We start from the raw sequence: 14,013 nt of genomic DNA, 5'->3' as shown, positions 1-14,013 counted from the left end.
TCCCAGATAGCATGATCCAGATCCAGAAAACAAGGGTATCTTTCTAAAAGTACAAGACTCTTGAGTTCTTACCAGACCCTGGCATTGTTATTGTTAATCTCTCTGTTTTCCTTTCTAGCCTAGCACTAGAAATGTGTGTTCTGTGCAGTTTTCCAAGGCTACGTTTTCCCTGTAGATTAGATCCTGCCAGGTCATCTGCATCAGATTGGGCTCCCTAGGGGGTTGCCTGGATGGGATGGCTGGTGACTTGGACTGCCTGTGCAATACGGCTTTTTCATGTAGAATGTGAGTGGGGAAATCTTGCAAGTTAAAATGAGCCTGCTCCTCTGCAAGTCTGAATGTGCTAGTTTCCTTCGTCAGTTGTTGGATGTGAATCCTTATCAGGAATTTGAGCTGGATCTTGATGTCCTTCCTGTTAAACCTATACTGGCTTGCTTAAGATAGTTCAAGTTTTCTTAGATGAAAAGAGGAAAGGAAAAGGAAAAGCAAATATGAGTCTACTGATTTAACTCATGGGAAAGAACTGAGTCCCAGCTTCTCCTGAAGGACAGTTGATGTGTTTTAAGTGATATTATGGTACCACTCTCCTGTAATAGGCACCCACCAGTAAACTTCAAAGGGCAAACCAGAGCTCTCTCCCTGTCGTGAAACTGTCGGTTTAATTCTGCCGCCTTCTCTGTGCTGCCAGAAATAATTCCGTAATGATGTGTATTTGAAAACCTGTGTATCTGATGTGACTCGTGTTCAGAATAATGAAATTCCAAGCTGAATGTGGTTCTCTGATTTCTGTTGAAGTTGGCTGAGGTGAGGCTCTCTGTAAGTGACTTGTCTGGGCTTGCATGTCTCGCCTTGCGTAAATAGCGCGTTTTGTTATTTTACGCTGCATCAGGTGCCTGGGAGAGTGTGCTCTGCTGGTTTTGATAGGGAACTTGAAAAAGCACCACTGTAGCACTAAGCAGCACAAAGACAGACTCTTTAGCTTGTAATGGATCATGTACCTTTGCATCATGGAGCTACCACGTGCTTATTTTGCTTATTAGTACAAGTTTTATATATTCATTTTAGTTATAAACTCTTAAAGCATGCTTAAACTCATGGGGGATTTTTTCTGTTAAGGTATTAAATAGTTCAAAGTGCTCTTGTAAAAGACTGTAATCTACACAGTGAAATGTTAAGGAGGGTAACTGATACAATTATTTTTTGCTACAATGTGCTTGGTGTTTATAGAAGTTAAAGGAGTTCTGAAGTCTCTCTTTAGTCACTAAAAATTTAAAAAACCAAAACACCCAAAGAAACTAAGACAACAAACCAAGGCTATGCAGAATTCCCAGGAAAAATTGTAAACATGGGAGATACGTTGTTTTTATTATAGTCTTTAGCTTTGTTGTCAATTTTCAGCCCCTTCCCAGACAGACTAGAAGTTTGTCCTTACGTTTGAAACTTCTGTATGAAAAGCTAAACTTTAATTTGATCCCAGAACTGGGACTTTGTGACCTTTGGAAGCCAATTCTTAATTAGAAGCTTAGCTTGGCCATGATCCAAGTGCTTTCTTTGAAGTTAAATCCTAATATGATACATTAGAATTGAGGAAAACTTGCTGGAGGAGATGAGAGCGCATAAATTATTTGGATGACTATGCAAGCATTATAGATGGAATATTCTCCGTATTTACATTTTAATTGAGTATTTGCAGGTCTGCAGTGCATATTCTGTCTGTGCCCCAGGAAAAAAGGCTCATAGTTAAGAGGGGGTGCAGTGCTAGGGGGATGTAGGGGATATACACAGATGTTTGTGTAGGCCAGCAGAGAGCTGAGGGAAGATGCCCCAGCAGCAAACAGTTCCACATCTGTGTGTATTTTCTCTAAAGAGAGAAAGTGGCTATGAATCTGGAGGATTTACATGGAATTTCAGGATGTAGCTTCTTATTTGCCTTTAAACTTTGCCTGATAGCCTGACATGGAAAGGCTGTTGAACGCTTACAGCAGATGAGAACAAGACCTTTGCTTGTGTTCTTGGGCTAAATTGTGTGGTCTTGATTAGGGAGAAGGATGTGGCAAGACAGGGGTGTGCTCCGGTCTCCAGCTCTACTTGTGAATAGGTTTGAGCCTTGCTGGGCCTTATGTGGGGGTCTGTGACAATATTGAGATAAACAGTATCTGTAGAAATCCTGCTTTTAGTTTCTTGACTCGTGGACTTCTTGGCCTACAGCACGGCACCAGCTCCTGCTCTGAGGATGAGTAAGGAGAAGTCAAACACCCTGCAGGGTGCCATATCATGCCACCACCTACAAACACTTGTCTCGTGGTTTAACTGCATATTTCTGTTTTACCACGGGTTTGGTTTTCTCAAAATTTAATGTCTCAAAGAACCAGGATGGAGCCATAATTTCTGTGCAATTTGAGAAGCCCCAACTGCTGACTAAGTGGAAAAAAATAAGTCTGTTTAGAATCTTATGTCATATTTTATTGTTCCCTCTCCATCATCTTACTTCAAAGTCAGTTCAGCGGGCTTGAAAAACCTACTGCTCATAAAACTACTGGGACACAAGAGGTCTGGTTTTAGTTAAACATTTCAGTACTGTAGCTCCAGTGTCGTGTTTGGATTGATGCCTCACTTAAGGGCTGGGAGCATTTTAGAAACACATCTCCAAAAGCTACCCACTGAATTTGGTTTTTATTTCCCGTGGTAGGCAAGTAATTGCTAGACTGGGGGCAGATTTCTTTGTTGTAAAAGGTTGAAAGTAGCCATTTTGAAAGATTGAAGCAACCTCACTGCTCCCACACAGCCCCAGTGGATTCTTTTCATCTTGCTGTAGGTCCATATTGCTTCTTTCTGAGAGTGTAAAATGTTCTTTGGATTAATTGGGTTTTATCCTGCTAAACTGTGCAGCTGGGATGGGCTGGTGACACTGGTTGGTTTCATGAATTGACTTGCAGCTTTGCTTAGCTTTCCCGGTTTTCTTAAAGCAGCCCAAGTGAGCTGGGTAGAAATGGGGGAAATAATGGCTTTTAGAGGAAGGCTTTGGGAGCAGGTAGTCCAAAGTGAACATGAGCTAGTTCTTGGAGTACTGATTGCATTATCTTACTTCTTTTCATGCTTTTTTCCTATTTGGAATTTTTCCTACTTCTGTAGGAAGTCTATATGAGTAGTGTTGTTGACTAACCTGTCACCTGACCTTATGGAAATTATGCAACAGGCTTATTGTTCCCTCAGAATTTTTCACCAGATGTTTCGTTTTCTGGATGTGGAAAGTTGGAACTTCCAAGTTCCTTGTTGCAGCCTCCAGAAATACCTGCTCATGTGTTCCCCATTTTGTATTCTTGCATTGCATATTCCTTCCTGTAGTGACTGGCCCTTTTTTCACAGCAGTTACATGTCTTTTTTCTATATCACAGCTTTTGTTTTCAAAAACATCAACTATAGTCAGACCAGAAACAGCCTTCTGCAAATTAGGACACCTGAGGTTTTTTGTCTCACTTTGACAGTGAAGCATTGGTATTCCCAAGATGTAGAGACTCTTTTTTTTGTGTGTGTCTGTTCTGCTTTTATGCACATTCTGTGGATGGTTGTTGGCTTGTGCTTAGGAAAGTTCCTGGAGATGGTTCCAAATGTCAAGTACATACCCCCTTCTGTGGAGTCCTTTGCTCCAGTTTGTTATTTACGTAATCCCCTGAGAGTAGGAACTGAGACTGCTGTATTGATTTCTCATCACATCAATTTAGCTGTTCTGGTTAATTAAATATCCTCTAGGGGCTTACTAATTGATTGCTAATCATATTTTGTGGATGTCAAAGATGAGCTGAATTATAATTTTCCAGTGCTTGCTTTATCTCTGTGGATATTTTTCTTTTTACGTCATAAAGGAACCAGGGACTGAGTTCTGGTGATTGCTTTTTACATGCAAGAGGTGCACACCAAGTGTTGGCACCCGTTTGTTTGCAGGAGGGATCTGTTTTTGTCTCGGGTCTCAGTGGGGTTTTTTAATACTAGTTTTAACTTGGAAGTGATGTTGAGGGAAGTTCATAGGAGGTGGCTGTATTGGGATAGCCAAGAGGGGCCAGGCTGACCACAGACCCCTCAGGCCATGGGAATGGAATGGGACTGCACAGCATCCCCTGGGTGTTTGCTTTTAGACTCCACAGACACAGACAGACATTTTTAAATGATTTGAAAATATTTTTTAAATTTCAAGTGTGTGTGTTTGATTTTTACATTATGACTGTTGCTTTCTACTTCTGATACCTTGATTTAAACTTTCAGAGCCTTTGAGAAGGTACAAATCTTATCACAGCGATGTTTACAGTACTTCGAGTGAAAGCCCATCTGTTATTTCTTCAGAACCAGATTTCAGGCAAGGTAAGACCTGTGTTTAAAAACCAACCAATCAAAACCTCAAAGAAACAGAAAAGCTAAAGAAAAAAGTTCAAGATGAGAACCAGACCCCAAAAGCTTTTAGTAGGAGTCTTGACAATAGTCCTGATGCAAAGCTCTAAGGTGATGAAAGATCAGCATAATGTGCAGTCTGTTCAGAAATGAGTTTGACATTTACCACTCTGGGAGGGAACTTGGTAGGAAAAGCTGGAAATAGTTAACTTTTTATTAGAAGTGTTCCTTTTTTAAATAAAAAAATGATGGAGTTGTTGTTAGTGCACAGTAACAGTGAATTATAAAATCCTTGTATGGGATCTCCATGGTATAATTATATCAGTGGGTTTTACCAGGAGTGTTAAGTGGTTTATAATTTATATGCCAAGGATTTAAGTGTAATGCAAAAGTACTACACAGTACAGGCTGTTTGTAAGATAAATTTTTAAGTAGTTTCTATTAAATCAATTGCTTGAAAAAAGCAGATGATACAAAGGATTGTTTGCTGATGTATGGCAGGAAGAATCTTCTTTGCAGAACCATTTTAAAAAATAGAGACAAAACATTGGGTGAAAATTAGGAAAGAAAGCAATAGTTAGGAAGCTGAAGTACAGCTGCACTATCTGTATTCTGTATGCACAGAATTCCAGCCCAGCCTCCATGTACTCACTGCTCTCTCGACTTCCTTTGTCATTGTGTGTCCTTGTGCTTACTGAGCCAGAAGCCTGAGGAGCAGTTACAAGGATTGAGACTCCTGTAATTTCCCTTTGCTTCACTGCAATTTGGAACAGACTGTTTATGTGTTCCAGTCCAAAGTCAACAACTCCTAAGTTTGCACGGGCAAGATAGGGCTGCCTTCTGGTAGTAGTGTATCTGGACTCCGTGAAATGACTGTCAAAAAGAACTATTTCTAAATCAGTGTAGCTTTAGTGAGTTCTGCAAGAGCTCCCCTGCCAGCTCTGTTTGCTGAGGATACAGTAAGAGGGGGAAGTGAAGTACTGTGCAAAATCAAGCTCTAATTGTAGCATCTCAGGTGCTGCTACTGGAAGATCTCCCGGCAAAAGCTGTAATTTTACAAAGAGAATCACAGGTTAATATATTGCCAAAAGGAAAAGAAACCTATAAATTATAACGAGGAGTCAGAATCCAGGGATAATGATTAGAAGTTCAGATACTGCTTTCTTAACTCCTTTTCTTGTGTACTGGATGCATAGTTAACTAGCTGCTCTCTTTCTGGTCTGGAGTGGTTTTTGTATGATGTCTCTGCTGTGTGTTTGTCTCAGCTCATGGCTGACAAAAAAGATGTATCACCTTGGGAAGCTGTCTATGCAATTGCGTGGGGTTATATTGTGATTTCGTTTAGGCCTTCCTTAGTATTCTTCTTCAAAGTGCTATCAGCTACTTTTGTTGGGGTAAAACTGTAAGATAGCTCTGAAAACTGAAATCAACTTCATAATGTTAATTTGTTTGATACTGTCATGCCGTTGTGCGAATCACATGAATTTGATTCCTTCTGAGTCATCTCATATGACTGATAAATCCTTGAGTGTTAGATGGGATTTCTCTGTGTGCTTTGTTGCCCAGTCAGGTATTAATTTGTCTTTTGGTTTGCTAGTGAGAAGAAATGAAGGTTTCAAGAGAGATGAGGCCAGTGGTGTGTTATCAGGTGCTGATGATATCTCCACATCAAGTCAAGCTAACTCTCAGAGAACAAGGTAAACCCTTGGAAAACAATGTGTCTTGGAGTGCTTTTTCTTCGTCAAAGAATGTATTCTAAATCTGCAGGTGAAGTTTTTCACTCCCATCCCTGCTTCTCGTTAAGATTAAAAAAAAATTTAAAAATGCATATAATACTTGAATGAAAATAGCATTTCAGAATTATATATTGCATTCTGAAGTAAAAGTCACAAGATGCACTGTAATGGAAAGGTAAGTTGGGTGTCCACATTCGGTTCCCGTATTTAATGGAAACTGTGTTGAAATCTATCAGGTTGTTGTAACTGTCAGAAGGTCAGGGGCTACGTTCTGCTTGGAAATACTTAATTTTTTTTTTAGTTGTACTTTTCCAAAATAAAGTTTTTGAAATTTCTGATATTAATACAGACTTATTTGCATTTTTTTCATTTATTGGGGACATGGCAACATGGTTATTTCCTTGAAATAAGTCAAAAGCCATACATTTGGTTTGGTTATTTTGGCAAAATCTTGGCTCATGCTTTTGTGTTTGGATTAATGCTTTTTAATACCTCAGCACTTACTAAGCAGGCCAGTTCAGTAACAGTTAATGCTTTTTGAAAATTACTTTGCTGTGCAGTGTATTCAAATATTGCAGCTGTGTGAGTTTAATTTTTTCAAATGCCATTCATCAATGCAGCTTTAAAAAGTAGGTTCTCCTTCGAACATCACCTTAATACGGCATCTTTTTTAATACAGCAGAAGCATATCTTGCCATACCTGTTACATTTTGAGAATGGTTCCACTCTAAAGGTTTGAAAACTTTTATTGACATTGACCTTTGGATTGAAAAGTTTCTTCTGGTCTTCATCAGATAACTAATCACCTTGGAATATTTTATCCAAATGATGCAAAAAATCTTTGTAGCAAGGGGTAGAAAATAAAGGCATATCTCTGTCTTCCCCTCTTCCCTCATCACATCACAGCAACAAAGCCTTATCTTGGCAGCTTTTTGCTTTGTATGCTGTAGATCAGGAGAAATATTGCTGCTGTGCTCAATAATCTAGGGTATTTTTATGTTTTTGGCATATGTTGGAGGGGAATCCTGCTTTATGCTATTAAAGAAACTTGGAAGTGTGTGAAGATTGGGCCTGTGTTGGGTAATGTGACACTGCTGGTGAGTGTGTCCTCGATGTTCACTTAAAGCAAAGGGTGATGTCAGTAAATAGGGCTCAGAGCTGTGCTTTGAACATGGAGATGAAAATGAGTGTCTGCTCCTCGCACTGTATTGTGTGCCAGAAATGGATCTGGGTAAGGCAGGGTCTCAAATGAACTGCATCTCAGTGCAGGTGAGCACAAGAAGAGTTCCTTGGAGGTTGTACAGCTTTTGGTTACCTGGTTTGATGAACTTTTCCTTACTACCTGCATTTTGCCTGACAAATGCAGAGTCATCTAAAAAACCTATATATTGGCATTTCTGGCAGGGAAGATGTTTTTAGGTGCGGTTTAACTGAGTCCGCACAGTTTTATTGTCAGGAATATGATGTCTGTGTAATGCTGTATGTGTTAGTGGTGTCCAAGCAGTTGAGGGAATCTAGCTTGTCTTCATGTAATATATGTGCTTTTATGGCAGACTTCTAAGGGTTACCTCTTTATGTAACCATGTAACCCTCTTCAAGAACTGTATGTTTTTACTTTGTGTTTCATGCTGTCTTAGCACCACATGAAAACGGCAAATCAGATTATTGCCGCTGTATGTACAGAAACAATACATAGCTTAACTTATTTGCCTATTTTTTTTTATTATTTTTTTTTATTTTGTTGAAAACCGCTATGTCAACCTTCATTCTGCTTTGCCTTGAACCAAGGAAATTGCTCATTCAGCACTGTAGTCGTGCTTCCAAATAAACCGGCAGTAATTTGTGGATGCTGATGGAGAACTTTTGTTTCTATTTACAAAGTATTTCAGAAACAGAAAGTAGTATGTGGTATGTAAATGAGTCACGTTGTAAATGAGTCACTGTTGTAAATGAATCGGGCCTATTATGCAAGTGAGAATGCTGAGGTAAAGCAGTACATAGTTTCTCATGGTTTGTTTCACATTATTTTATATTACTCTGTTAAGACTGGTACCTTTAATGGATGCAATTTGTATATGTGTGAAATCTAGAAGGAAAGTATGTTTTGCAAGCACAGCGTAGACTTACCTGTTGTACTTAGCAACTGAATGAATCTTACGTGTATGTAACTATACAGTATTTTTTAGTAATTTTTTTAATCTCCTGTATCCTTGACCTCTGCTGTGATACCTCTGCACTTGCACAAAAATGTCGTGGTACGGTACCACAGGTAGTTATTTACTGATTTTCATAATTGTTCACCCATTTTTATAGGTGAACAAGATTGGGGTTTTTTATTAATCTAACTACCAGATAGTGTGTATATCCAAGATGAAAAAGCAAGGCTGCCAGCTAGTTTTACTAGCTTTTTTTTTTTTTTTTTGTAAACCTACTGAGAAACAGGAAAGCAACCACAAGCAGAATTCAGTCATGTATTAATACTTAGATTAGACCTCTGTTAATAATGTGAGCTAAATAGAAAGCGGTGTGCTCTCTCCGTCCTACTAGAACAGCTCCTAAAAGAGTCCAATGCTAACAACTGTAAAAGGGATTCCATCCAAGATGGTAGTCAGTTAAATGGGGTATTTCTAAGAAAATAGCTTTATATATTTTTCCAGGACATTTCATGTTGCTGCTTTAAAACGTCCTGTGCTGCAACACACCATTGCTTTTATAAGTTCAGGAACCTCAGGTCTCGAAGTAAAACTGGTGATAACAAGTAGTTCCAAGGAGCAAGATCTCGGAGTTTACATACTTTGGCTGGCCAGTTGATTCCAGGGTTTGGGGAAGTATATGCGACTTAATCCATTACTTCAATTCCATCAGCACTTGGGAGCATGTTTCAGTGTCTCTCTTGCATTCAAGAGATACCATCTGTACTTCAGTACGTATTAATTTTACTGCTCCTGCAGCATATTCTTAGAGCCAGTCTGTTTAATTATCTGCAGAATTATCCTGATAAAAATTGAGTTGCAAATCAAATAGGAGGATTTGGATTTGAGGGAAGTTTCCTTTAAAAGAAGCAGCAAAGCTGTTGAGAATTATCAGAAGGTGGAGCTTGTGCTGCTTGGGTGGGCTGGCCTGGCCTGATGTTAAATCAGCAGAAGCCATAGACATTCAGTATTACCCTTCTCGTGATCTGTGACTGTTGTTATCCTTTAAGCTTCTTGGAATGCATTCCTTGTGGCAATGGCTTGTGTCTTGTTTCCTCTCTGCTTCTTGTATTCCTTGTTTTTTTTCCTTTTTTTTCTTTTGTTTTCTTTTTCTTCCTTTACTATTTCTTCCTTTTTCTCTCTAGGAGCAGCAGCTGACATGGATCTCTTCCTTCTGTTGCCTTTTCCTTCCAGTAGATTTCATTTTCATATCCTTCCTACCTTACCAAAAGGCATCCATCTCTCTCAGTCTATTCCTGACCTTCCCACTGCACTAATCATTAGGGAATGCCTACCTGCTTCCCTTCTTCCAACTTCCTTCTCTGATCCAATACCTGCTAATTTCTTGGTAAGTACACCAGGTGAAGAGAGAATTCACTTCCCTTTTTCTTTTCAAGCGTCAGCCTTCCAGGTTTGTGCTCCCCTACCATCTGCAGGTTAATAGGCAGCTGTGGGATTCTGGTTTGCAGTCAGACACTGATGAAAATACAGAGTAGCAGCCAAGTCCTTGTCTGATGAAGCACCACACAAAACACGCTTCTGTGATGCTATCTGTTAGGAATGTAATTTAGGCTCTTTCTCTCTTTCAGTAATAACACTTGCATACTCAGAACTTCACGAATGAGCTCTCCTGTACATTTATTTCAACAGTATTTCCTTTTCTGTAGGAGAGATGCATTCCTTGTCTTGGAACCTAAAGACTGGATCGTGTTGCTTCCCAAAAAAACTGGCAGTCTGACCAAGCCAGAGTTAATTTTACTGACCCAGGATGCTGAAACATGCAGATTTATGTTTGGTGATAGTGCTTATGTTCTAAGACAGGAAGATTTATAAACCCTTAGGTTTTTGAGCCTACACGCCACACCCACCCCAGTTTTCAGAGAAATTAATACATGTCAAGATGTATTAATACATGTCAGAGGTGATAAAACCAACCTAACGACAAAACCTTCTCATTGCTCCTGTTGCACAGGGCAACAGTTGTATGCACTGTATGTTTTTAAAAAGTCAAGATATTTTTCTGTAGTAGGTGTTCTCACAGAAGCAAGTTTTTAGATAGAGCCAGTTGTAGCATGTCTTTTTCAAATGTCTTTGACAATTCATAGATATTTACATTCAGAAAGTGTTTGTTTTTATTTCAGAGCCCATCCTTAGACCTTGATCTGAAGGGTGCTTGTGGGTGTATTTAACTTAGGGTTTTGTCGATATTCTCATATTTGTCAATCCTGACAAGTTTCCTCATGGTGAAAAGCTAAGCGTGTGTTGGCAGGTCTGAGGCCTTTTCTCAGTTCTTTGTCCTTTGAGGTGCACGTTATGCAGTCTTTTGTAGGGAAAAAAAAAAAAAAACAGAGGATGGAGAAGGGAAAAAAGTGCTGTGAAAGCCCTGCACAGAGGAAAGGATAATGGGCTTACATTAATACGTTTGTTCCATAACTACTCTGTATCTTCCCTGGAATTCCCTTTGAGGAACTTTAGCATTGTTCTCTTCTTATATTTAACTCTTCTTATTTTAAGGCTGGTTTTGTATGGTAACCAATAACACTTTAGTATTAAAAGTATTGGTATTCATTAGTAATCTTGTAAAAAGATTAAAATAAAATTTGAAATCACATCCACCAGTTTAGACAAGTGTACTATCTCGGACAGGTGCATTTTTTTCTCTCAGTTTATTAACAGATATGTCACTTATCAAACGTATCTTTAGGTTCTCGTAAGAAGCAGGTATATAAATTTAATGTGTTTTTTAAAACTCTGTATATTACCTTACTACAAAGGGCCCTGTGTCACTCAGTGCAGGATTACTCTGTATTTATGTATATGTCTAAACCTCACTGCAATGTTACACAGGCTTCTAAACATTTTCTTTGCTTTTCCATGTTTTTCATTACTCAGTTTGGGTGGTAGGCTTAACACTCAGTTTAGAATTGCCAAAAAATGGGCTTTTAGCATGAAAGCCACCTTAGTATCCCCTGTCCATTTTTGTTTAAGAATTGCCTCTGTATAATTATATTAACAGGGAGAGAACATTGCTTTTTCTTGGTTTAGGATTTCTACAGAAGGCTCAATTGGTTTTTGTTTAGTTTAGGGTTTGAAGTTGTTCTTCTGTAAGCATGGGACAGAGAGAAGCGGAGTGGAAGTTAGTTTTATTTTTCTTGGATTTCTCACTTGTTCATATTTCCTAACCAGCTATTCTCTTTTTCAAATAAAAAAATGGCTTTTGTTTACCCAAACAGGACGTGAATTTCTTTCCTTATGTAAAGAATAAGGCTGATAGGATGTTGGGGATCAATACTTGCAGAAAAGAAATTGCAGATATGTAGCTGTGTTCTTTTGAAATACTGATGCATTTTTTGTTTGTTTTTCTCATCTTTTTCCTTCAGATTATAAATTCAGATTCTAATTTGATCGATGGGGTGGCTGTATATCAGCCAGACCATTCTTGGGAATTTTTTTTTAGAAAAAGGAACCGTTTTCAGCAAAATAAGATTATGGAAACATTAGTGTATGATATTTAGAATACTTTAGTATATAGGATGTTATTACATAAACATTTTAATGTAAATATTTCAAGCTGCACTGCTTCTCAGGAGAAATCGGGGAATAAATATTAGGCCCATGCAAACAGAAAGTATTGAAGCAATACTTAGAGAAAGTACACTATTATTTCAGTTTTTTCTTTAATGACATGTTTTTGAGCATGGCTTTTTCACAGTCCCCACATAAACACAGAAATAAAGATATTTGCAAAGCATTAATACTTTTCTTCTTCTTGTGCATCTACTGATTTTGCACTGATTCACTGGGTTTGTGGTGTTGAGTATTTTTTCAGGCTGCAGCTGTGCCTTTATTTTCGTATGAAAAAATGAGGCAGTTCTGCAGGCAGCTGCAGAAGCCTGGTGTGTTCACTTATTTTCCACAGTGATGGATTGCTGCACAGAGGTAACCTCCTGGCTGCTGAATAAATGTGTTTAACGTAGCATTTGATGACTGGTGTTCGTGCTCTGTGTTTCTACTTGGGGATGTGCTTAAAGCAGCAGAATGTCTTAGGCACTCCTGCTAATCTGTCATCCCCCGTGATTGTCCTGCAGGCAGCATGAGGCACCATTTGAAGGCAAACTGATCAGTCAAGAAGTGATGCTGAAGCGCCAGGAAGAAGAAATGATGCAACTGCAAGCTAGGATGGCTCTGAGGCAGTCCCGGCCCAACCTCTACCCGGGGGATGCAATTAGATCCTCAATGCTTGACATCACCAGAGACCCACTGAGGGAAATAGCCCTGGAAACAGCCATGACACAGAGAAAACTGAGGGTAATGCCCTGAGCTCAGGTGAACTCTTGTTTTCATTGAAACACAGCAGTGTCTTGCCTGAAACTCTCGTATGTGGGATTCATAAACCGGGCCCTGTAATAAACAGTCATCAGCAGATGAAATACCAGGTGTGTGGTGTTGGCCTACTTTCACGGGGTGAAACTTCTGAGATTTTTTGGCATTAGTGGCTACAGAGCCTAAAGTGGCATTAAGAGATGCTAAAACAGACAGCAAGGCTCGACAATTGCATCAATTAAACAGTATAGCATCCTAACAAAGGTAAGGCATAGGTTTTCTTCTCTATTCTGTGGTGTTGTCAGCCACTTCATTTGCATTTCTCTTTGTGGAATGTGGACATGCCCCACCAGCATCAGAAGTTATTAAATGAACAAGTTGGGAAGGTAAAGAGACAGAGGATTCATTTGGCTCATAAATCCATCTGAATCCCTGTGCAAATCCCTTTGCTTTCCCACCTGTCTTGGTATATGGGTGAAATATAGAATTACACACAAAGAGGGAGACAGAGGTTTATAGGTAAACGGAGTGTCTGATATGTAGAATAGATGATGGCTTGATGCCCTCTGCTGCTACTTTCCATGAACTGGATATTTAATTTTTTTTTTTTTAAGTAAAGATGGGAAAACATGAAACAAGACTCAGGAACTTGCTGCCCTAATACAGGGTAACAATTCCTGGATCTGTCTCCAGTCCATCACATTAAGAGGTGTTAGTTCATGTGGGCTTTAACTAACCAGGTTGGTTCCCCTCTCTGTTCCCCAGCCTGTAAGAGTTTTTTGTGAAGATGTTTTGCGTATTGTACAGAGTTGGTAGCAGACAATTGCCGAATTTTATCATTTGGTCCCTCTTCTGCATTTGCAGGGCAGGAGTTAACTGTGCCTCAGCCCGTTGTTGCAGCAACACAGTGCTCATTTCATACTCTCTTGTGATTTGCAGAATTTCTTTGGCCCAGAGTTTGTGAAAATGACGATTGAGCCATTCATCTCCTTGGATCTACCCAAGTCTATCTTGGTAAGAAAGGGGCTGTTCAGACATCTGTGGCAGGGGGAGTATGTTAAACCAACAAATGTGTTTTTATCACAAGTGTGAATGTTGAGAGATTTCGTTTCACAAAATGCAGACTAAGAAAGGCAAGAGCGATGACACCAGGCGAAAAGTAAACGTGATGCTTCTGAGTGGGCAGAAGCTGGAGCTGACCTGTGATACCAAAACGATCTGTAAAGATGTCTTTGATATGGTTGTTGCCCATATTGGCTTGGTGGAGCATCACTTCTTTGGATTGGCTACTTTAAGAGGTAAGAATAACTGCGAAATTATTTCTTCTGCCCTTATTCAGTATTCCCTTTAAGAGATATTGTGCTCATTATTAAGTCATT

General features: G+C 39.3%; 1 protein-coding gene across 8 annotated transcripts in view; it reads left to right on the top strand.

Moving 5' to 3' along the window:
• PTPN13 (protein tyrosine phosphatase non-receptor type 13) overlaps window positions 1-14,013 on the top strand; it is a 111,812-nt gene that overhangs the window by 59,901 nt on the left and 37,898 nt on the right. For all 8 annotated transcript variants that reach the window (XM_066186572.1, XM_066186571.1, XM_066186573.1 and 5 more), the window contains 5 exons: window positions 4,261-4,356; window positions 5,981-6,080; window positions 12,400-12,619; window positions 13,574-13,648; window positions 13,758-13,932. In XM_066186572.1, the coding sequence (XP_066042669.1) occupies window positions 4,261-4,356; window positions 5,981-6,080; window positions 12,400-12,619; window positions 13,574-13,648; window positions 13,758-13,932 (666 nt within the window). The remainder of the gene's footprint in view (window positions 1-4,260; window positions 4,357-5,980; window positions 6,081-12,399; window positions 12,620-13,573; window positions 13,649-13,757; window positions 13,933-14,013) is intronic.

This window comes from Chamaea fasciata, unplaced genomic scaffold (assembly GCF_029207755.1).
Source record: "Chamaea fasciata isolate MVZ Bird 193981 ecotype frontalis unplaced genomic scaffold, bChaFas1.0.hap1 SCAF_6, whole genome shotgun sequence".
Taxonomy (NCBI): domain Eukaryota; kingdom Metazoa; phylum Chordata; class Aves; order Passeriformes; family Sylviidae; genus Chamaea; species Chamaea fasciata.
This window is presented reverse-complemented; position numbering and strand designations above follow the sequence as displayed.